Source organism: Schistocerca gregaria, chromosome 4, assembly GCF_023897955.1.
Source record: "Schistocerca gregaria isolate iqSchGreg1 chromosome 4, iqSchGreg1.2, whole genome shotgun sequence".
Classification (NCBI taxonomy): Eukaryota; Metazoa; Arthropoda; class Insecta; order Orthoptera; family Acrididae; genus Schistocerca; species Schistocerca gregaria.
In genome coordinates this window covers 245185004-245209689 of record NC_064923.1, presented here as the reverse complement: position 1 = coordinate 245209689, position 24686 = coordinate 245185004, and the positions used below count along the sequence as shown (strand labels likewise).

The 24686-nt window shown below is 43.2% G+C and overlaps 1 protein-coding gene across 1 annotated transcript in view; it reads left to right on the top strand.

The window, feature by feature from the left end:
- The window catches only part of LOC126267430 (uncharacterized), a 212682-nt gene that overhangs the window by 164345 nt on the left and 23651 nt on the right, over positions 1–24686 (top strand). The window contains exons 2-4 of the mRNA XM_049972683.1: positions 2261–2446; positions 10825–10943; positions 19703–19856. Coding sequence (XP_049828640.1) covers positions 2261–2446; positions 10825–10943; positions 19703–19856 — 459 coding nt within the window. The remainder of the gene's footprint in view (positions 1–2260; positions 2447–10824; positions 10944–19702; positions 19857–24686) is intronic.

Below are 24686 nucleotides of genomic sequence, written 5' to 3'. Positions count from 1 at the left end.
GAAACCATGCCTCGTTTGACATGAAATGCGACACTGGATCTGCCTGTCCATCTACATTGTTTTCTAGAAGCCACTGGCAATAACCAATTCGTTTCGGTTTGTCTGTCTCCTCCGTGGTTGCACCCGCTGTAACGCGTTATGGTTTCAGCCTTCCAGTTTTAACTCATAAAGAATTATACCACACATCGTGTATTTAACATTAAATTGTTTGGATTATATATTTGAATCCGAACATGTTGCACGTCATTCTCTAACTAAACTGTGCATGCTGTTCTTTGCTAGGATACTGTCATTCGGAAAATTTTCAACGAGCACTTGGCACGCATCTTCAGACAACTGAGTAAGTATTTAAATCTCAAGTATAGCTATCCTCTCCTGGATAGCATAAGGCATATTACCAGTGGTGGGTGGTAAAAAATTTTACCGATCCGCCACAATATTACAAAACTAAACAGATTGTGTTTCACTATTTCATCATGACAGGCGCGATTTATTATTGTTTCGATATTAGTTTTACCTAATCCACTAAGGTGAAGTAAATTGATTCAATATTTATTATTTCCGATATTTTTTTCTGTTAATGCATTATTATGTCCTAGATCTGTCACTGCCCGTGTACCACACCCATCACTGTTCCAGAATAACAAACATTAAAAGCAAAAAAAGGGGGTTTGCAAACATCACACCTGCAATTCCAAATCTTTTCATACACCTTCATACTAAAATTTCTCGTGTATTCGCTTTTTTTTACCACATCTATAGCCTTTTTTACTTACAAGGTCAGTAATTGTAACTAAACTGAACATCTTAATTTTGTGTATATAAACCGAACTGTTTAAATATATTTAAATTTTATAATTGATCGTTTAACATTCTGAGAATTTAAATTAAATGGAAAAAAAACATGCGATGATAGCATTATGAATCGAATCCGCTGACGACTTGCCAGTCGGTGACCTTGACCGCTGAGCCATGACACCGGTACATCAGCTGCGCCGCATACATCCTATACACAGTATCCACGCAAAACACTTTACAAGCACTTTCAGAGAAAAATATTGACGCGTTCCAGTGACCAATCTAGCACTCATAATGCCGAAAGGGATGATATCACGTAAGGGCTTGCACTGTCAAAGGCAGACAATTGATTTCCTGTTCTGAAATGATCGTAGCGCGACTGACCATCATTTCAGTACTCGACACTGGTTTCTGGTAATCGTTGGGTGAGCACTACAAAACATGTTTTTCGATGGTGCTGCGCGACAGTCATGCAATACTTTTTAGATGAGTAAACCGCTATTTGAATGTGAATCACTATATTTATCTTCTGTAATATCTACATTTCGTCTTTTATGCCATTATCAAGTAAAGAGGATAAATATAGTACTTGTTGTTGTTGTGGTCTTCAGTCCTGAGACTGGTTTGATGCAGCTCTCCATGCTACTCTATCCTGTGCAAGCTTTTCGATCTCCCAGTACTTACTGCAACCTACATCCTTCTGAATCTGCTTAGTGTATTCATCTCTTGATCTCCCTCTACTATTTTTACTCTCCACGCTGCCCTCCAATGCTAAATTTGTGATACCTTGATGCCTCAGAACATGTCCTACCAACCGGTCCCTTCTTCTTGTCAAGTTGTGCCACAAACTCCTCCCCAATTCCATTCTATACCCCCTCATTAGTTACGTGATCTACTCATCTAATCTTCAGCATTCTATATAGTTACACACAATCAAACGGCGGTTTACTCTTTCAAAAACTACAGAACATCGTTTCGTCCATTTTATTTGCGTACCAGCCAGCTTTCAAAAAGAAATTGCATACTTTTTGCGTGATTTTAGGTTGTAATTCGAAGAGAAATGGCATCATTTGTGTGCGGTATTTACAGTATTCTGAAGCACGTTAGCACATGGTCACTGGCTGCCACTCAAGCACACTGACACACAACCACCATACGAAAGGCAGTAACGACCCGTAGTAGCACATAAATCCGCTAGCAGCGCTAGTTGTGTGAGAGTCTTTCATTTAATGGTGTCGAGTAGCGGTTTGATTATGGGTTCGGTTGTATGTCGCTCACTCTCTACGCGGCGGATGGTAGGTACTGACAAGGTATATTTCACAATTTTGATCCACGTGTTCTAGTAGCAGTATAGTAGCAAGTTCATCCAGAAGTAAGCTGCAAACTGATCTGTGTGGACGCCGCCGTGTAACACAGGAGGAGTACTAGTGAAGACTTAGGTAGGGTGACCGCCTCTTTGCAGGTAGCGCCGGACGAGCCACGGAAGGCGGGCAGCCCCCCGGACGGCGGCGCGCTGCCCGACTGCGACTGCCTGGGTGCCGGGCCGCCGCCCCCGCAATTCCGGCTGCCCCCACCGCCCCCGCCACCACCGCTCAGGTGCACGCAGCTGCCGCCCGCAGACGCCGAAGACTTCTGTGACGCACCTCCGGTCAGTGAACACGATATTCTCTGCTGCCCACGTCCTCTCTCCCATGTTTCTAGATTTGATCTGTTGTACAGGGAAAGGTGACATGGCTGCAATCATAATACTGTCTTTGGTCTGAAGGTTGGCTATATACAGTTCTCCACGCTACTTCAACCTACATCCATTTGAAACTGTATCCCTTGGCCTCCCTCTACAATTTTTACCTCCCACCAACCCCCATTTCCCACGCACACACAAACTTCCCTCCACTACAAAGTCCTTGATGGTTCACCTCATGTTCTGTCAACCGATCCCTTCTTTAACTAAAGTTGTGCCGTAAATTAATTTTTTCCACAGTTCAGTACTCAACGTTATCATTTGCTACTTGACCTACCGAATTAATTTGCAGCAGTCTTTTGTAGTGCCTTATTCTAAAGCTACTATTTCCTTCGCGTCTGAAACAATTGTCGGTCACGTTTCATGTCGGTATAAGGATACACTCCATACAAATACTTTCAGAAAATAAACTGAAAGAAAAAGATGCGCCAAAAATGAATTCTTCGGAAATCGGTAGAGGTGATGTACATACAAAGAAATGTAGATATCGAAATAAAATCTGGATGATTTATCCAGGAAAAAAGCTTCGCAAACTGAATGTCAAGGAAGCTTTGCTCCACTTCCGGCTCTCATTAAAGAAGTTATTAGGCTTTGCATTGACTGACAGAGTTGTTGGATGTTCTTCTGAGGGATATCATACCAAATTGATTCCAATTGACGTGTTAGCTCGTCAAAATCCCGAGCTTGTTGGGGGGCCCTGCTTATATTGGCACAAACTTTCTCAAGTGGGGAGAGATCCAGAGAACTTGCTAGCTGAAGTACGACTTGACAATCGCGAAGACAAGTAACGGGGTCTCTCGCCGTGTGCGTGCGGGCATTACCGTGCCGAAACATACGCCCAGGATCACTTACCATGAAGGGCAACGAAACGGGGCGTAGAATATCGTTGACGTAAGGCCGTTCTCTAGGGTGTCGTGAATGACCACCAACGGGGTCCTGCAATGAAATGAAACGTCATCCCAGACCATCACTCTAGGTTGTCGGGCCGTATGGCGGACTACAGTATCCTACCACGTCTCCTGGCACATCTTTTCTGATCATTGATGCTCAGTCTGAAGCAAAACTCAACACCGAACAATATTCTACTCCATTCAACGAGATACCAGGAATAATGAGACAGAGGTTTGTGTTAGTCGACGCGAGCTCAGGCCCTTTCCTGTGAGTCCTATACAAATGATCCTTGTGTTACTGAAACACCAAATACACATCGGCCGATGGTACGTGCATTGTTCTCAGTTGACTGCCAGAGCTGGCATATGCTTGCGTCTATGTTTTCCCTATAGCTAAAAAAGGAAGTTCATTAGGAAAGTTAGCCGAGCTCCTTACCGTTTTCTTGTGCAGCTAATGACGACACAGTGCTTCTTCGTTTCAATGAGTCGTCTTCTTTATTCCCAAATAATTTGTAATTTTCAACTACAACTTTCCATAATTCAAATATTTTATAAATATTCATTTACCTTTCCCTACATATCTGTGTCCCCACTCTATCTTATTTCCCACCTACAACCTCTATATTTTCCAATCCACCCTCTTCCCCCCTCCCCAAGTCACAAATCTTTAAATAATTATGTACACATAAACTTTGATTTTATAGACACAATACAAAATAAATGGAAAATGTTTAATATTACGCTATCGTACAACTTGTCTCGTATATTACTAGTTTAAAGACTAACTTAACGATTTAACCACTGAACTTATAGATACTGTTAATTATCTAATAACTACTGTTTGATATGTGTGAAAATTCGTTATATAGCACATTTATTTTCTTATTGAATTTAACCATTTTCTTAACACTCGTGCAAATTGTGATATGCACGTTAACGAAGCACATGCTCAAGCAGTTTTACAATGCACGTTACAGTTTCTATTGTATTTTTCAGATTGTATGTATCCGAGTCCAATAACCTTATGAATTTTGGCCCACCCATATTTGGCACCAACTCCCCCCTCAGTCCCCGCAGCCCGATTCAGACTGAATAGTGTCTCATGTTCTGTTGAAGCCACAGTTGCATCCACAGTCATTTCCCCTCTTCACCATTTAGTCAGCATTGCAACGTGGATTTCTTGGTTGATCGTGCTAGTGTAAGGGACTATTGTGAACATTTGCATGCTGCTGTTGCAGCTCATAACGATACATACTAATACTCGTCTATACAGAGCTGCATGTTTTTGATAATTAACTACATCACATGGTTTGTCACAAATATATTACAAATAGTCACTTCAGGATCTTTACATGTGAACATCAGTAGTGGACCACCATGTCAATCACTGCAAACACTGTTATGTATCCATGTATTCAAAGATAATATAATTATCACGTAAAATAAACATTTCAGATATCTTGTTCCCTAAAACAACACGGATGACTTTGAGTGAAATGTGATGTCTCTCAGGTGATCTTTAGAAGATTGTTACATCTATGACCATTCCAGTTGTTGTTCCGACACAATAGTGTGGCGCATACCTTTTATTGATTAGCATTTTCATATAACAGCTGCGCTGTAGGGTTCAGATATGAAAGTCTGCAACTTATTTAGGCATTCCCCATATCTCATTTTTAATAATCACCGATCTGCGCTACATAACCGATATGAATTTCTGTATGGACGTGCCTATCAGACCAATCTGAGGCCTTTTGACGCATATAAATAAGGTAAATAATCATGGTTTTCCTAGATTATTTTTCTTGGTCTCCCTGATGCTTGCTATTGTGATTTACAGCTTCTATTCTTTGTACTTGAAATTGGCCTAAGGCCGAAATCAGGCCTGCATAGCAATAAAATAGATTTTTTTCCATTCAAATGATAGCAGCATCATTCAAAATATTGACCATGTCTGTGCCACCAGCCAAAATAAAAATTATCAATTGTTTGTCTCGCCAGATATAAATAGATTTGCTTCATTTTCAACGAATGAAAAACTTACCAAAATAATAGAGTGTATAAAATAGAATAAAAAGTTTAGGGCAATTAAAGAGGTACCCAAATACATTCATGTATCCACCTCCAGATCAGTGAAATGGGCAATACAGGTATGTGAACAAGTGTGGTAGTAAGAACAAATCAGTGAGACTTATAGACATAAAATAAGCTTAGTGTCGAACTATATCTAACTAATCTGAGATTAGCAACAGCAATTTCACCTTTACAATATGATCATGTACTGACTTTAGCCGATGATTTGGTGAATTATATAATTAATAAAATTAATTTTGTTGAAAAAAAGACTGAAATTTAAAATAAGGATTTGAAATTTAACATATCAGAAAAGTTGCAAGGAAGTACAGTTAAGAACCTAATTACTTGTATGAGAGGTTCTTTGGATATGGCGAAGCTGCCGACTGAAGAACAAAATGAAGTAACAAGTAAAATAGCAAGAATTAGATAGAAGCAAAACAAGTGGATGCAGTAATAAAATTAATACATACTATAAAACTGTCAAAAAATTAATGAGAAAATGAAAATAAATCAGGCAATTAGTATTAAAATGTTAAAGGCAATACTACTTTTTTATGAAACAGGTCGACTATGTGGCTAAGATGCAAGATTTCATTGAGAAAAAATAAAATTATAAATTAAACTCTGACCTCACTATCAATTTTGACGATTTGTTAAAAAAGAAACTCAAAGACTGTAAGTTCATCTTTACAGATAAGGAGGTCACGGAATGTAGTAATGCAAATTCAAGTGCACCAAAAAGTAGAGCTAAGCCTAAGATACAAAATCTAAATATTCCCTTTAGACCAACTGTTAACTGTATAATCAAATGGTTCAAAAGGCTATGAGCACGATGGGACTTAGCTTCTGAGGTCATCAGTCCCCTAGAACTTATAACCACTGAAACCTAACTAACCTAAGGACATCACACACATCCATGCCCGAGGCAGGATTCGAACCTGCGATCACAGCGGTCGAGCGGTTACAGACGGTAGCGCCGAGAACCACTCGGCCACTCCAGCCGGCTGTCAACTGTATAGACAGCCCAGCTTATAAAATAAGCAAAAGACTTGTAGGTTACCAAAAGAATTCAATGCATATGAGGAATGTTCCTCAGTCCAGAATTCACGTGAGGTAGCACATGAAATGAAAGACATTGTAATCCCTGGTAATGGTAAATTAGTTTCTTTTTATATGTCAATCATGTACACTAATGTACCCATAAGAGGAGCTATTGACCTAATATGGAGAAAACGATTAATCATAGAAAACTATCAATAGCAAAAAATAACTGAAATCACAGAGCTCATAGTTAGTTGCAGATAACAACTATTTTACTTTTCAACATGAAATTTATACCCAGGAGGATGAGCTAACCATAGGCAGTTATTTAGCAGGGAATGTAGCTGAGATCTTCGGTACCAGCTTAGAACAACAATTTTTAAAGAATTTGTACAACCAATTAGAAAAAATTTGCTGGCTAAGGAGATATGTTGATTATTCTCTAAGGAAACGTGTATTATGCACAACAAATTAAACAGCCTCCATAACAAAATCTGATTCATGAGTGAAACTGAAGAAAACTGAACCATAAATTTCCTTAATCTGGAATCTATGGGACACCCACAACAACAGATTGTACTATTATTAATTATTCGAATCACCTAGTGAATAGACATAAAATAAGCTTAGTGTCAGACTATACCCAACTAATCTATGGTCCGTTGGCTAGTAAATCTTTCTTTGCACAATGAAACTGAGAAAGAATTACAAAATCTAAAAGCTGTTACAGGTACAAATTAGTACCGGCCAGGCATAGTTACAAAATTCTGCGATAAAACTGGGGCTTGTAATAATCATGATGTGAAGGAAATCACATTACAGACATAATAAGACAAAATAAAATTGATTCTCTTCCATCACATACATTGATACTATTTCAGACAAAACTGCAAGAGTATCTGACAAAACTAATGTATAGATTAGTTTCCACAAAAATAACAATGTACATAATATCCATAAGCATGGCACACACAAAAGTAACCCAAAAAATATATGAAGCACATATAAGATTATGCGTGCCACTTATGACAAATGTTACATTGGAAAGACAGAGCACACATTTAAAGATAAGTATAAAGAACGTATTAGAAGAACAGAAGGCAATACTTCATCATTTAGTAAGCACCTAAGAGACAGTACACAATAAGTAAAAGAAATCCATCAGGCTTTAAAAATCTTATCTATTTTGCGTATAAGTAAGAAAATGAATGTCCTGGAAGAAATCTACAGAGAACTAATAAAAATCTCATAAAAGTTATTGAATGATCATCTAGAACTGTGAAACATAAACTTTTCTGATAACTTCAACCAATATACTAGAACGAAATTTTCACTCTACAGCGGAGTGTGAACTGATATGAAACTTCCTAGTAGATTAAAACTGTGTGCCAGACCGAGACTCGAACTCGGCACCTTTGCCTTTCGCTGGCAAGTGCTCTACCAACTGAGCTACCCAAGCACGACTCACGCCCCGCCCTCACAGCTTCACTTCTGCCAGTATCTCGTCTCCTACCTTCCAAACTTTGCAGAAGCTTTCCTGCGAATCTTGCAGGACTACCACTCCTGAAAGAAAGGATATTGCGGAGACATGGCTTAACCACAGCCTGGGGGATGTTTGTTGAATGAAGGTTCGCAGGATTATATTCGCAAATTATAGAACTTCGAAAACTAATGAATCATATTTAGAAATTCTGTACTCAAGTGCTCCTACTGTTGACAGCAATATCTGCCGAAGACTTCGGAGTCATCCTTGTTCTGTGAACTGCCTTATCAAAGAGGGTGGAGGAGACAACAGACTTTCAAGGTGACCTCTTGCTCTTGGGGTAGAAAACTGCTCTTAGAAGGCGGAAGAGTTGGCACTGATAAAGGCATGAGAATGCAGAAGGCAATCAAAACCACAGCTTAACACCCATCCACAGGATGTGTGGCCTGTTACTGAACAACTGTCACGATGACCTCTCAGTTTCCAGCATATTCTAGATTAGTCTCCCATTCGGATTTAAGGAGGAGAGTAACAAGGGAGAGGTGGCTGTGAGAAAAAGATTGTATAATTAGCTAAAGGGTAACAATGTACGAGTTGGAGCGTGAAATCTCAGAAATTATAGCGTGGAAGAATCGAAAACGGATATGCTAAGGCACAATTTAGATACACTATGTGATCAAAAGCATCCGGACACTTGGCTGAAAATTACATATAAGTTCGTGCCACCCTCCATCAGTAATGCTGGAATTCAATATGGTGTTGGCCCACCCTTAGCCTTCTTGACAGATTCCACTCTCGCAGGCATACGTTATATCAGGTGCTACAACGTTTCTTGGGGAATAGCAGCCCATTCTTCAAGGAGTGCTTAACCGAGGAGTGGTATCGATATCGGTCGGTGAGGCCTGGCACGACGTCGGCGTTCAAAAACGTCCCAAAGGTGTTCTATATGACTTTGTGCAGACCTGTCTATTACAGGGATGCTACTGTCGTGTAACCACTCCGCCACCGACCGTGCATTATGAACAGGTGCTCGATCATGTTGAAAGATGCAATCGTCATCCCCAAATTGCTCTTGAACAGTGGGAAGCAAGAAGAAATACTTTAACTGATCGATGAAAAAAGGAAAGGCAAAAATATTTATCTAGAGACAGGAATACAGCAACATATGTCAGAAATGAAAGAAATAGAAAGTGCATGGAAGTTAAGGCAAAATTGCTGCCGGAAAAAATGTGTGAAGTCGAAATTAGAACGGTCTTCAGAAGGTCTGATACGGCATATAGAAAAGTCAAAACAGCCTTCGTTGCAATTCAAAAAAAGGCCATCAACATTAAGAGTGCAACGAGAATTCTCCTGTTAAATCCAAAAGAGGGAGCAAAAATAGCGGAAAGAGTACGTTACGCTCTTAGAGAGAAAAGCAGAGGCCTTGTCTGAAGAGACAAGAGAATAATTGGGATTCGATATGGAAGACATCGAAGATCCAGCATTAGACTAAGATTTTAGAAGAGCTTTTGAAGACTTATGATCAAATAAGCCGTAAATGTAAATAGCGTTGTCTCGGAATTTCTATTGTTTGAGATTATTGGCGACCAGACGACTATTCAAGTTAGTGTGTACAATCTGTGAGACAGACATAAAATCAGTCTTACAGATAAATACCATCCACACGAGTCTGAATAAAGCAAGGGTAGAAAAGTGTCAGATCTACGACACAACCAACCAAACGCCTTTTTTGGATCAAAGTTGGATGAGAAAAATAATGTACAGAAGAATGGACAAGGAAATTAAATATGTGCTTAGCAACATACAGTTTGGATTTCGGAAAAGTAATGGTACCAGAGACGAAATTCTGAAACTGCGGTTGATAACGGAAGCGGGGATTAAGAAAAATCTGCACACGTTCTTCGCAGTCGTGAAAACATAGAAATCGTTCGATAATATAAAATTGTGCAGTAAGTTCGAAATTTTGTTAAAAGTAGGGGTAATCTGAAGGAAATGACGTTTAATATACAATATATTCAATAAAAAAGAGGAAACATTAATACTGGAAGACCAAGAATGAAGTGCTCGGATTAAAAAATGCGCAAGGGCGTTCTCCATATTTTTCAGTCTACACATCGAAGAAGCGAAACTTGCTAAGTGTGATAATGCAGCCGCGTAGGTTAGCCGTGTGGTCTGCCGGGGCCTTGCCAGGGTTCGCGCGGTCCCCCCCGTCGGAGGTTCTAGTTCTCCGTTGCGCATGGAAATCTGTTGTCCTTAGCATAAGTTTGTTTAAGTTAGATTAGGTTGTGTGTTAGCCTAGTGACCGCTGACCGCAGCAGTTTCGTCCCATAGAACTTACCACAAATTTCCAAATTATGGTAATGCGTTAATGCAGAACCACTTTAAAATGGAAAAATATTAGTTCCAATTCCGGCCACTAGGTGCAAATCTGGCTCTGTACAGCATATCATGGACGCCTCTGGTGCCCATACGGAACAAACTGTGTAAGGAGCAGTAATAAGGAAGTCAACATTATGTCTTTCTCACTTGTCTGACCTTCTTCCCCAAGTGCAGTTCCTAATCGGTCACATACGGAAATATTTCTATACGTCTATATTCCATTCACAGCGCCAGATATGCACCTCGCGGCCAAAATTGGAACAATTATTTTCCCCAGCATAAATCGGTTCTGCATTAACGCAGGGTAATTACAGCCCACACTAGATCTCTGTGAGTGGCTCCGCATTGATTTTAACCAACCAATACTTGTGTGACTGCGGTATCGTTTGATAGCATAGCCTTTGTGGCGGCGGCAGGTGTTCCAGGAGGCGGAGCCGTGGGGGGAACCGGCGCTGCCGTCCGCGGCGGCCATCGCGCTGGGCTGCGTCCTGCTCCTGCTGGCCGCCGCCGCTTCCGCCTCCGTCATGCTCTGGAAGTGAGTTCTCAACCATCTTACGGCGACTGTGGCAACCACTACTGGCTTTTTCCGTCTTCCTTACAGTTGTTTGTGTAACTAAACATGTGACACGAAGAAGATCCTACATCTGAACCGGGCGTCATACCAACAACTGTTAGGTAGTATTATGATAGTGTGACAGAGTGGTCTCCCCACAGCAGCCTATGCAAATACTGGTCATGTTCCACGTTACTCTCTCACACAGTTAACACACAGCAGTCATAATAATAATTATAACAAAATGACCTGCCTGAAAGTAGGTCTTCATATGGTTGCTATTCCACTGCTATCTTCGTTTTCGCATAGCTTCCAGTTCCTTTGTCATCCACCATCATATTCTTTTCTTCTTTACCTCTAATGTAAAGGAAGGGAAGTTACCTTTTTTAGATGTGTTGGTGGAGCGAAAGCCGGATGGACGACTGGGTCACTCTGTGTACAGGAATCCAACTCATACAGACTTATATCTGCATAGCCATAGCTTACATCATCCGTCTCAGAAGAGAGCTATGCTGAATACTTTAGTACACAGAGCCAGGACTATTTCCGAAAAGGACCACCTCGGTCCCGAGATTAACGATTTGACGACTGTTTTCAACATGAATGGTTCTTCTGCCGGTGAAATTAAATCAGTAATGTCCAAGAAAGTACGACACGATGCCGTCCATAGACAAGAAGAGGACCAACACACAGCGCGGCTTCCTTTCTGCGGCGCTTCAACGAGCAAGATAGCCAGAGTCCTGAAGAGGCAAGGAATAAAACCAGTTTTCCGACCACCTAGAAAAATTAAGGAAATGTTGAGATCAGTCAAAGATAGTCTCGGCTTAAGAGTGCCGGGAATTTATACTATTCCTTGCGAATGCGGAAAGAATTACGTGGGCCAGTCTGTAAGAACCGTTGCCGACCGCTGCATCGAGCACCAAAGACACCTGAAATACAGGTATTTGGAAAAATCTGCGGTGGCTGAACATAGCCTGCTTAACAAGCATAAGATTTTATTTGAAGAAACCAGAGTAATAACCCACGCATCGAATTACTGGGACTCTGTGATGCGGGAAGCAGTCGAAATTAGACATAGCGATAGTAACTTTAACAGAGACAACGGCTATGCACTTAGCAACACCTGGAGGAGTGCACTGGGTAAAGAAAAATCGCAGAGAAAAAGTTCCCGCACTTTACCTCCTGATTCAAGGGATGGGGCTGCAAGCAACGCGGGATAGAAACTACATCTATGGAAGTAGAGGGCACCACTTCAGTACGCGCCATATCGCTGTTGCTATGACGTATTCCAGCCAATCAGAAGCCGTCCTTTGCATATAAAAGTGGAAACTTCACCAGTTCACGACAGTCAGTTTTAGCCCTGACGACGACCATGGAGGTAGTGGTCGAAAGCTTGGAGTTTTATCCTGAGTTGTCGCGGCATGTACACCGAGAGATTTTTATTCATGAAATACGCCGCAAAAGAGTTCGTAGCCATATCCAAACACATTGCTTTAATAATGTTTCTACTTACAAGTTTTAGCTGCAGACATCGAAAAGTTACCTTGGATGGTTCTACCATCCGCCCAGTGTCTATAAAAATGGGAAACCTCGTAACTTGGATTAGTGAAGTACCTCGTAAATAGTTTTAAGTCTAGAAATGAAGGCTCTGGAAAATAATAATACACAAAGGTGCAGGTAATTTGATGTTTCTTTTCTATCTACCGCAATAATGAAGCTTACATTACTTTTTTTAGAGGATGAGATACAGTTTTAATAGTATTAGAATCCTCTTGGAAAGGGGTAGTTCACTAACATAATGTTCGTAGAGATTTTCTGTGACACTATCAAAAAATATGCAAGAGGCTTATTTTCCCCAAGGCTGCAGACCGATAGGAATATCCTATCGTACCTTCACTGATAATGTAAACTTCACTGAAAAGATGCCAGAGACATTATGCATTGTCGTTGTAATAGTATTCTTAAGCCTTTGCATCTTTGTGTGAGATCCTGCAATGAAAAAAATAAAATAAAGATGACGATTTTCTTTAAAAATTTGATGTTGTGTTCAGCATTCCTATTACATATAACATAAACACAACGTTGGAAGGCGTTATATACGCGGCTGTTATCACTACAAACGATTGAAAACAGTTCTAAAACCTTGATAGCAAAAAGTGACTGGTACAACCTACGAACAAAGGCTACTACGTGCAAAACTAAACATGCGTCTCTACATACTTTCAAGCTAGATATATTGCAACTAGAGCTGCAGTCAGCAATCCAAGCATACTTCGAATAATGCATCAACGTTAGTTTCATCCCTTTCACATCAGCCTTCAATAGCACTTACATTAAGGGTATTTCCAGCAACTGAACCTTTCATAATAGACTTACGATGATTTTCACAGGACAGATCATTCTTAAACAATCTGCAAACAGGCTACAGTGACGAACAATGTGTACGTGTATTTGCCTAACATGTATTACTCGACGGTATACAATCCGCATTGGCATCGGCAAATTGAATTTCATTGACAGTCAAGCGTAAATGTGTGCTACGCAAATCTCAATGACCACATCATTGGAACCCGTTTTAATGAAAACATTCTAGCTCATTACACAGATGCCAATTACTCCAAAGAACATTCTGTAAGCAGTTCTTGAAGATGTATTCAAACCATATGTCAAATTCCTAGTCATAAGTCGATATATGACTGTTGTCTTGAACGTTTTGCTTTGAATGAAACGTACCCAGAGCGATGGATAGAGCTTGGCGACGTTCATTTAGTATAGCGTGAATGGTTCTCCCCTCTCCCAACATTTTACTTTTTCTTTGATGAACTGTGATAAAACACAGTGTGGCAGACAGATCCAACGACATGCACAGGCGAGTGCTCGACCCTGTGATTTCTGTATAGATATACTTCAATCCACTTCGCACCATTACATGCGCTTCATATCGGTATCAATGGAAATTATATTAAGGAATGTATAAACGATTTGCATCAGTACTGGGTTACTACCAACTGTGGCATAACAAGTCAGCAACATTAAGGAAGACGGCATTTCAAATTTATTGACAGTCTTTAGAGCCAGAATAACATTTAACGAACGCAGGTGCTGTTAATTAGCCAGCTTTTGACGCATTTCCTTGCTAGATATGTTTCTAGCATGCCGATTATTTTCTTGTGGTTAGAATATAAAGGCTACTAGCTTAGTAAGTTAGTTTGGCGCTCAATTTTGTGGCGTTTTACCTTAAGTTTGATAAATACAACGGATATACATAACAGAGACTTTAGACATCCGTAATAGATCCTCCTTCACTATTTACAATAGCCTGCCAACGCTTGGGTGCCTTTTCGACTCCACGACTGCAAAAGTAACGTGATTATGAACTCGCGAGTCATGTTTAAAGTCACATTTGCATGCTATGCTTTTATCAGAAGAAAGCATAATTATAAGTAATGAAAGAAAGGAATAATTTGAGCCATAGATATAGTCCACGGCTGTATAAATATTGTATGCAGCCGCTGGAGACATTTGAAGCTTTTTGACCGTCAGATTACATGCAGAATAAGTGGCACCTTTGCTTTTCTAGACACCTTTAGTTTTCTAGGTCTTGTCCAGATCGAACGTATTTTGGAACACCGCTATTAATACTACATTAATTTATTAACACATTCAGGAGCTGCAACCAAACGGCACTCGTAATTGCGTAATTCAAGTCTCAATGTAAGTGCCGTAATTTCATTGTGTTTTGTTTCAGAATATACTGTTATTACTAACATATGCTATTTCATTTTGTATCTTTAGTCGTTGCAAGATTGCTGGGTGACTTGGAATGGCAAAAGGTTCCGTACTAAGCAAAAACTCGTCCAGCTCGATCCACCGTCGTCTTTGGGTGCCGTCTTATTACGAAGTAATAAAACAAAAGAGAAGAAACACGGTTAAAAAATACATGAACTGACCTTTGACAAAAAAGAAGCCATCCTCAAGCGCCGAGAGTTTGTATGATGTTTAATATTCATAACCATAATTCATTGTATTGTCTCGATCCAGGTACGAACGAGCTAAAATTAATGTTAGGAGCATATTTTCATCCGGAAAGGAAGTTCCTTGAAGGCTGTTCGACAGAGAAACGTGACAATCTGAGGGCGCTAGATTAGTTGAATAAGTGGGTTGTGGAATGACTTCGCATTCCAACTCCTGTGTAGTGTTTTTCGTCTGCGTAGCACCATGAGGCAGTCGCTATCTTGGAGCAGCATCACTTCACGCAGTGTTCCTGGACGTTATTCTTGGATTGCGTCTGCAGTTGTTGACAATAAATGTCAGCAGTGATGGTTACACTTCACGGGGCAATTAGGAGTACACCACCCCGTCACTGTTCCATGGAAAGCACAACACTATCTTCTGTGGTAGCGCGCAGGTCTTTGTTATGGGATTTGCTGCTCTGTTTGGGGTCAACCAGTCCTTCCTTCTCTTTACGTTAGCCTAAAGACGTCATTTCTTGTCAACAGTAACGATGCATGCTAGGAATGGTTGGTGTTGTCCACGAGCCAAATGACGAGCAAACAGTGATGCACATATGGCCAAACGTTGAGTTTTGTGATTTTTGGCTTGAAGCATGCGGTACTGATATAGCCGATTTCGAATCTTCCCCAATGGCTGAAAATGTCCCACGATGGTGTTATGATCGCTGCTCACCACATTTATCATTTATTGAGTACACTGACATGGGTCATTATGAATTGATGCTTTTAAACATCCTTCATCAAACCCCGATGATCTTCCCGTACGTGGGGAGTCACTAACGTCAAAAACATCCTTTTCTTTCCCTGCTCTGCCATCTGACATTATCCCTATACACGGAACAAAAGTTTCTGGTTGCTTCCGCTGCTGTCACCCTTATGTTGAACTCAAACAGAATAATACGTCGAAAAGTTACTGACTTGCAGTCAGTTTTCTAGCGTCCATGGCTCCACTATCTCCAAATGACAATATGTAAACTCTAACAGCAACAGTGAATTAGAAATAAAAAGGGACAATCGATAAATAAACCCATAGCAATCGCAATACCAAAATGCGAAGCAAAATCGCTATGATTCTATGCACCAAGCTAATACGCTACTGGCCATTTAAATCGCTAGACCAGGAAGAAATGCAGATGATAAACGGGTAATTCATTGGATAAATATACTAGGACCGATATGTGATTACATTTTCACTCAATTAGGGTGCATAGATCTTGAGAAATCAGTACCCAGAATAACCACCTATGGCCGTAATAACGGCCTTGATACGCCTGGGGATTGAGTCAAACAGAGCTTGGATGGACTGTACAGGCATAGCTGCCCATGCAGCTTCAACACGCTACCACAGTTCATCAGGAGTAGTGACTGGCGTATTGTGACGAGCTATTTGCTCGGCCACCATTGACCAGTCGTTTTCAATTGGTGAGAGATCTGAAGAATGTGTTGGCCAGGGCAGAAGTCGAACATTTCCGGTATCCAGAAAGGCCCGTACAAGACCTACAACACGCAGTCGTGCATTATCCTGCAGAAATGTAGGATTCACAGGGATCGAATGAAGGGTAGAGCCAAGGGTCGTAACACATCATAAATGTAACGTCCACTGTTCAAAGTTGCTGTCGATGTGAAAAAGAGGTGACCGAGACGTGTAACCAATGGCATCCCATACCATCACGAAGGGTGATACGCCAGTATGGCGATGACGATTACACGCTTCCAATGTGCGTTCACCGCCATATCCCCAAACATGGATGTGACCACCGTGATGCTGTAAACAGAACCTGGATTCATCCGAAAAAATGACGTTTTGCTATTCGTGCACCCAGGTTCGTCGTTGAGTACACCATCGCAGGCGCTCCTGTTTGTGATGCCGCCTCAAGCGTACCGCAGCCATGGTCTCCGAGCTGATAGTGCATGCTGCTGCAAAACGTCGTCGATCTGTTCGTGCAGATGGTTGTTGTCTTGCAAACGTCCCCATGTGTTGTCTCAGGGATCGAGACGTGGCTGCACGATCCGTTACAGCCATGCGGATAAAATGCCTGTCATCTCGTCTGCTAGTGATACGAGGGCGTTGGGATCCAGTACGGCCTTCCGTATTACCCTCCTGAACCCACAGATTCCATATTCTGCTAACAGTCATTGGATCTCGACCAACGCGAGCAGCAATGTCGCCATTCGATAAACCGCAGTCGCGATAGGGTACAAACCGACCTTTATCAAAGTCGGAAACGTGATGGTACGCATTTCTCCTCCTCACACGAGGCATCACAACAACGTTTCACCAGGCAACGCCGGTCAACTGCTCTTTGTGTATGAGAAACCGGTTGGAAAATTCCCTCATGTCAGCACGCTGTAGGGGTCGCCACCGGCGCCAACCTTGTGTGAATGCTCTGAAAAGCTAATCATTTGCCTATCACAGCATCTTCTACCTGCCGGCTAAATTTCGCGTCTGTAGGAAGTCATCTTCGTGGTGTAGCAATTTTAATGGCCAGTAGTGTAGTTTCGACATTGTTGTGAAAAAGTCTGTGACAGGAGAAAATTGCCGTATAAGGTGATTATTTCGAAAGTCGCATTATTCCCATTAGCCTTTTCACAAACGAGTGGACCTTTCAGGAAGTTGCGAAATGTATTGACACAGTGAAACTGCGTCTGATGATGGAAGTACAAGGCGCCTCGCGTGGCAACTACCAGACGTAACCCAGAAAACCGGGAAGTCTTACGCGGAGAACTGGCACCTGATACCGACTCTCTAAATCGCCTGCGGCCGAAGCCGCTTCAGCGGTCAGTCTGCCAAAGCACAACTCAGGTTTACGCGCTACGGATAGTGGACGGCAGGCAATGAGGAGTTTCGGGCACAGAAACCGTAGCTGTGCCGACGTCAAAGTTGCCCTACTGCGGTCGGAGACAGCCGCTAACTCGGTTATTCACAGCTGCGGTCATGGCAAAGTTGCCAGAACCGCCGGTAGTGCACTCTGCACGGAACCCCACCCCTCCCCGCTGTCTCTCTCCCTCTCTTTCCCTGTACCCAGCTGCCTAGTTCTCTCTCTATCTCTCTCTCTTTCTCGCAAAGGACCAGTGACACAAACGGCATTAATACGCTGTCAACGCCCGTCAAACTTCTGCTAAACTGGCGTGGCGCGCCTTAATCCCGTTACTGATGTTCGTCACAGTGACGTAATTAACTCTGATTTAATGGCACCGCGCCGACGGCACTGATTCGACATCCGACTGACGCGAAGCAAAATAGAATGGTCCGTGTCGTGTTTTCCCTCGGCAATTTTCCGCTCTGCTAGTTATTTCTACCGCTATTACTGCAAGCAGCGTTAATCGCAGCACGGAACGGATGGAATTCATCCGCGCTGCGTAATTTACATAGCTTACTTTGAATGTCTTCATACACCTAGTAAAGTGGCGACAGTATCCATCGAATCTCCCTTCGAAGTAACTTACGGATGCGTCAGGGGTGATTGCACAGTTGATCACCTCAGAAAAACACAGTTACGTGACTAATTTTGTTTGTGTGTCGGTTTGACTGAAGGTGCATTGTACGTGGGGAGTTGAGAAGTAATGCAACATATTGTTTTCTCTGGGCCAATTCCGGTTGAAAAATGCGGAGTTTATTGTGGAATATTACTTCTTAAGCCCATGTAGTTTAATGAAGTTCCGACAGGTGGCTGCGGTATAGAGGTGACAAAAGTCATGGGATAGCGATATGCATGTATACGGACGACAGTAGCATCGGGTACAAAAGGTAAAAAAGGGCAGTGGATTACCAAAGCTGTGACCTGTACTTCGCGATTCACGTGATAATAGTTAGCTGATGTCTCTGTACATCCGGTTGTAATCTCTTGTAGCTGGTGGCTGGCAGGCACACCACTCCTCTCAATCTCTCGCTTCAGACCTGCTACCGACTCGCTTCACATCTCGCTTACTACAGACTTCCTACGAACGCTGAAGTGCGGTCTCTCCCGCCAACAATCCTTTCTGGTGCTGACAATCCCTGCTATCATTACAAAATGTATCAATGCGCGGTCTTTACCGCTCTTTTCTTAAAATGTATCCATACGCGGTCTGTGCAGCCCTTTTTAAAATTATAGCAATGTGCGATGTCTCCTGCCAACAATACTTTGGTGTAGACATTCCCTGGTACCACAATTATTTCCCAAACGACAAATTTTAATTCAAAAAGTGTTCAAATGTGTGTGAAATCTTATGGGACTTAACTGCTGAGGTCATCAGTCCCTAAGCTTACACACTATTTAACCTAAATTATCCTAAGGACAAACACACACAACCGTGCCCGAGGGAGGGCAGTGTGAACATTACTACTGAAAATTATAAAACTGTTCAAAACTTTAAGAAAATAAAGGTGTTATGAAAAAACTAAAACATCTTTTAAATGATACATTTTTCAAGGTTAATTAATAGTATTTTCACCAATATTTGCCAAATATGTTTTTTCTTCATCTCTAAATAAAAAAAATTGTTTGGGACATTGAAATCTCACGCCAGTAATAATATGAAAGTAGTTGGCCACAGTAATCAAGGGTCAATTGTCCAACGTGCCACTTAGATCTGAAAGACCTAATACAAAGAGTGGTGCTGCTACCTCTCCTCGCCAGAAATCCCCCGTTTTGCAAGCACACCCCGATGCCTCGCTGCGTAACCTTCCTCAGGCTGCCCTGCCTACGGGGCACACTGGACTCACGTTCCCGCGTGGCGGCGTTGCAGGTACCGGCGGAAAGCGGCGGCAGGCGGCCGCTGTGAGTCCCCGCGCCACACGCGCAGCGACGCCTCCAGCGCGGGCGACAGCAGCGCGCTTTACGAGGACGCGGCCAGCCTGCGGCCGCGGTCGCTCGTCCTGCGCTGCGGCGCCACTGTGCAGGTGAGCGCTCCTCCAACCACCTACGCTACCACTCCTCTCACGCAATTGGTAAGACGTAAGAAATACCATTCCACTCTCAAGGGAAACAACGGGTGACTTGTTGATTGTTTCATAGTTGACGTGTCGGTCTGAAGGGTCCAGTGTAAGCCTTAAGCCGTCGGCACACGGACCGTGCTGTCGAACGTCAACGTTGAGCGTCTGAAGTTCAACGTGCTGCTGAACGCTCAGAAATGATGCGACTTGTGCACTCGATACGTGGGGCCACAACGTGGTATACGCGATCACAACGCACTTCAGCGGCAGTTGCGGAATGTTACCAGTTCGTAAATCACACTGTTTACTAAACGTGCGTGCGTAATATTCTCACGTTCGCTCTATTAAAGCGCACATTTCCTCCATCGTCCACGAAATGGAAAGTACCATGTCCAATCAATAAGGACACAGGCTTATAAAAGTTCCATTACAAACAGTGCGATACCAATTTGCAATACTTCTCCATCCCAAGGTAAGTCTTAATTGATCACTGTTCCTACCCAGTGGCAGAATCTTTGCAACATGTGGATTACGAAGCGTAAAAGAGAAAGGAGCAAAATACCTTTATACAAGTAGTGCAAGCTATCCTGTAGATGAAGCCAATCAAACAAACCCACCCCTTATGAAAAAGGTGAACTTATATTATGTAACATCAAAGATTATAGTATATACTTATATAAGTAATAATAAAGTATCAGAACCATGTCCAATCGATAAGGACACAGGCTTATAAAAGTTCGATTACAAACAGTGCGATACCAATTTGCAATACTTCTCCACATAAGATAAACAATATTTCATCATTCCCCCATTTTAGTAAAACCCCAAGGTCAGTCTTATTTGAGCACTGTTCCTACCCAGTGGCTGAATCTTTGCAACATGTGAATTAAGAAGCGTAAAAGAGAAAGGAGCAAAATACATTTATACAAGTAGCGCAAGCTATCCTGTAGATTAAGCCAATCGAACAAACTAACCCCTAGAAAGGTGAATTTATATTTACATAACATCAAATATTATACTATATACTTATATTAAACTAATAATAAAGTATCAGAACCCCATAAAACGCAAATTTTACGGGAAAAGTGTAAAAGTTCCGAAACGCGAACCACTGCCCTAGCTTTTATCTTGATTTGGATCACTGACGCTACTCACTACGTTTAAAAAAAAATAAAAAAATTCTATTCGTTCGCTGCATCTGCTCGGGGCGGACGTCATAATACATCCGTTGAAGTTCGTTGTTGACCTTTTTTTTTCTTTCAGAGGCACGTCACCCTCTGACCGAACATGCTGAGCTGCCGTGCCGGCACTACGCTAAGCCAGCAACGCACTACTGAGAACCAATCATAGCTCATTACCAGTTGCTGAAAACTTTAATTGTAGACATGTGACTAACTGAAATTTAATTATAACAAACTGCACCAAGAGCAATGGGTTCAGGGTGGAAGTTCAGTGTGTCGCTGCCTTCAAATAGCCTACTCTCATAATACACTCCTGGAAATTGAAATAAGAACACCGTGAATTCATTGTCCCAGGAAGGGGAAACTTTATTGACACATTCCTGGGGTCAGATACATCACATGTTCACACTGACAGAACCACAGGCACATAGACACAGGCAACAGAGCATGCACAATGTCGGCACTAGTACTGTGTATATCCACCTTTCGCAGCAATGCAGGCTGCTATTCTCCCATGGAGACGATCGTAGAGATGCTGGATGTAGTCCTGTGGAACGGCTTGCCATGCCATTTCCACCTGGCGCCTCAGTTGGACCAGCGTTCGTGCTGGACGTGCAGCCCACGTGAGACGACGCTTCATCCAGTCCCAAACATGCTCAATGGGGGTCAGATCCGGAGATCTTGCTGGCCAGGGTAGTTGACTTACACCTTTTAGAGCACGTTGGGTGGCACGGGATACATGCGGACGCGCATTGTCCTGTTGGAACAGCAAGTTCCCTTGCCGGTCTAGGAATGGTAGAACGATGGGTTCGATGACGGTTTGGATGTACCGTGCACTATTCAGTGTCCCCTCGACGATCACCAGAGGTGTACGGCCAGTGTAGGAGATCGCTCCCCACAGCATGATGCCGGGTGTTGGCCCTGTGTGCCTCGGTCGTATGCAGTCCTGATTGTGGCGCTCACCTGCACGGCGCCAAACACGCATACGACCATCATTGGCACCAAGGCAGAAGCGACTCTCATCGCTGAAGACGACACGTCTCCATTCGTCCCTCCATTCACGTCTGTCGCGACACCACTGGAGGCGGGCTGCACGATGTTGGGGCGTGAGCGGAAGACGGCCTAACGGTGTGCGGGACCGTAGCCCAGCTTCATGGAGATGGTTGCGAATGGTCCTCGCCGATACCCCAGGAGCAACAGTGTCCCTAATTTGCTGGGAAGTGGCGGTGCGGTCCCCTACGGCACTGCGTAGGATCCTATGGTCTTGGCGTGCATCTGTGCGTTGCTGCGGTCCGGTCCCAGGTCGACGGGCACGTGCACCTTCCGCCGACCACTGGCGACAACATCGATGTACTGTGGAGACCTCACGCCCCACGTGTTGAGCAATTCGGCGGTACGTCCACCCGGCCTCCCGCATGCCCACTATACGCCCTCGCTCAAAGTCCGTCAACTGCACATACGGTTCACGTCCACGCTGTCGCGGCATGCTACCAGTGTTAAAGACTGCGATGGAGCTCCGTATGCCACGGAAAACTGGCTGACACTGACGGCGGCGGTGCACAAATGCTGCGCAGCTAGCGCCATTCGACGACCAACACCGCGGTTCCTGGTGTGTCCGCTGTGCCGTGCGTGTGATCATTGCTTGTACAGCCCTCTCGCAGTATCCGAAGCAAGTATGGTGGGTCTGACACACCGGTGTCAATGTGTTCTTTTTTCCATTTCCAGGAGTGTATGAGAGTTACAATAATTCTTTTGCCACGAATATGATGTTACTCGTTATTTTATTGGAAGAAATCGCACAGTTAGCACAGTGATTCTCAATCTGCTGGTGCTCAGAATCGGCATATATAAGTATTCGCCTGAACTGAATGCCAATATGGCGCCTCACAACTCTGTGCTAAAGGGAGACGGTGTGCATGTGACGCAGGTGGCGTTGTGCCATCTCATTGGCCAACGCTCAGACGCACGCTCAGAATACCTGACGTGCTAGATATTACTCTGCACGTTCGGAAAGACTCCCGAACGTGCTATTTCACGCTATGACGTCAGGAACTTGGCACGCTCAACGTTCTGATGCACGGTCCGTGTGCCGACGGCTTTAGGCTGTATTCACAGTGGTACTGGCAACGGCCATCAAGCACCATCGACAGAGGTCGCCCGATAACATTGGCAAACAGGTTGGTCATGGTGCGTTGAATCAATTATTTTTTGAGGTTGTAATCTATGCCTAGAATTTCCAATAACGATTTTGTCTGTTTGAGGCTTCGAATAAACCTACGATTTCAGTCCGTAGATTCCGAATTATTCCCCGACTCTGATATTTTCATCATCAGGATGCCTCGAACTCACTCTTTTTTGGACTAAACTTATTAGTTTCTAAAGCACCATATTTCGCATGCAAGAACGTCGGTCGATTTGACAGGCGCACTGATTTGAATTTCACAGATTGTCGGCCGAGGTCTGTTCGCTCGGGAGATAGGATCGGCTATAGCGTAACCGCGTACGTAGTGACTTACTGATTTTAAAAGATCGATCATTGGTGGAATCCATCAATATCGGAGCCACTGTGGCCGCAGCCTTAGCGGTAGCGCCCAGAAACGTCCTTTCCAGGCCCAGATTACATTTTATGTAAATTTTTGGGTGATGGGAGGGATGGAGGTGAGAAATGAAAGGAAAAGGTACGGACTACTGACCTCATCTGCAACAGAACTTTACGCGGAATCGGCGGCGACGAGCGAAAATGCGTGCCGGACTGGAATTGGAATCCGGGATTTTCTGTTTTCTAAGCAGCTGCGTTAACCACTCCACCACCCGGATATACTGTCCGTCGCACTTGTGCGGACTGTCTCCGTATGCCACTCGGCCCACCCACATTCCCACCTAGCGCAACCTATCCGCTGTCTATGTCCACGCTCTCCATGCTTGCTACTTCGAGATTCCCACAGGACGTCGAACCTAGCTGTGCAGCCGCACTAATCGTGGCGGATTCATTGCCCATCGAGGCGAATCAGTGTAAGTCCAGAATAGCAGACCCCATGAATTCTCATAATTAACTCGTCTCTAAGGCCGATGAATCCACCACATTCAAATCGGATGCTTAATTACATCCGGCCTCTTGCCGAAATCTCAAAATAGCGAGGTTGAAGGACACGGTTGGGGACTGATGGTAGGTGGCGCTATGTGGGAAAGTGTGTCGGCCGATAGGCGATCTGAGGTAGTCGGCGCAATTGTGATATATAATGTGTCCGGGTGGAGCACTGGTGAACACATCTGCATGGTAGGCTGGAGATCTCTAGTCCGAATCCTGGTCCAGCACAGATTTTCACTCGTCTCCGCTAACTTCACACATCACATAAAGCCCCAATGCACCCGACATCGAGAGTCCCTTCCCTTTCCTACCCTCACTCCCCCCTCCCCCACCCCCGATTTTCTTATGTATCACGTATATACATACGTATCACGTGGTGTCTGTTCTTCCGGAAACGCATTCACATGTAAGAATACATTTCAGAAGACACTCGTTTTCACTTTAAATTTTAAGTCTGGCTCCAGCCAATCTTTCCATTCCGCCAAAATTTCACCACTGCCTTTAAATTTTCGAACCCCTTTGTTGCAT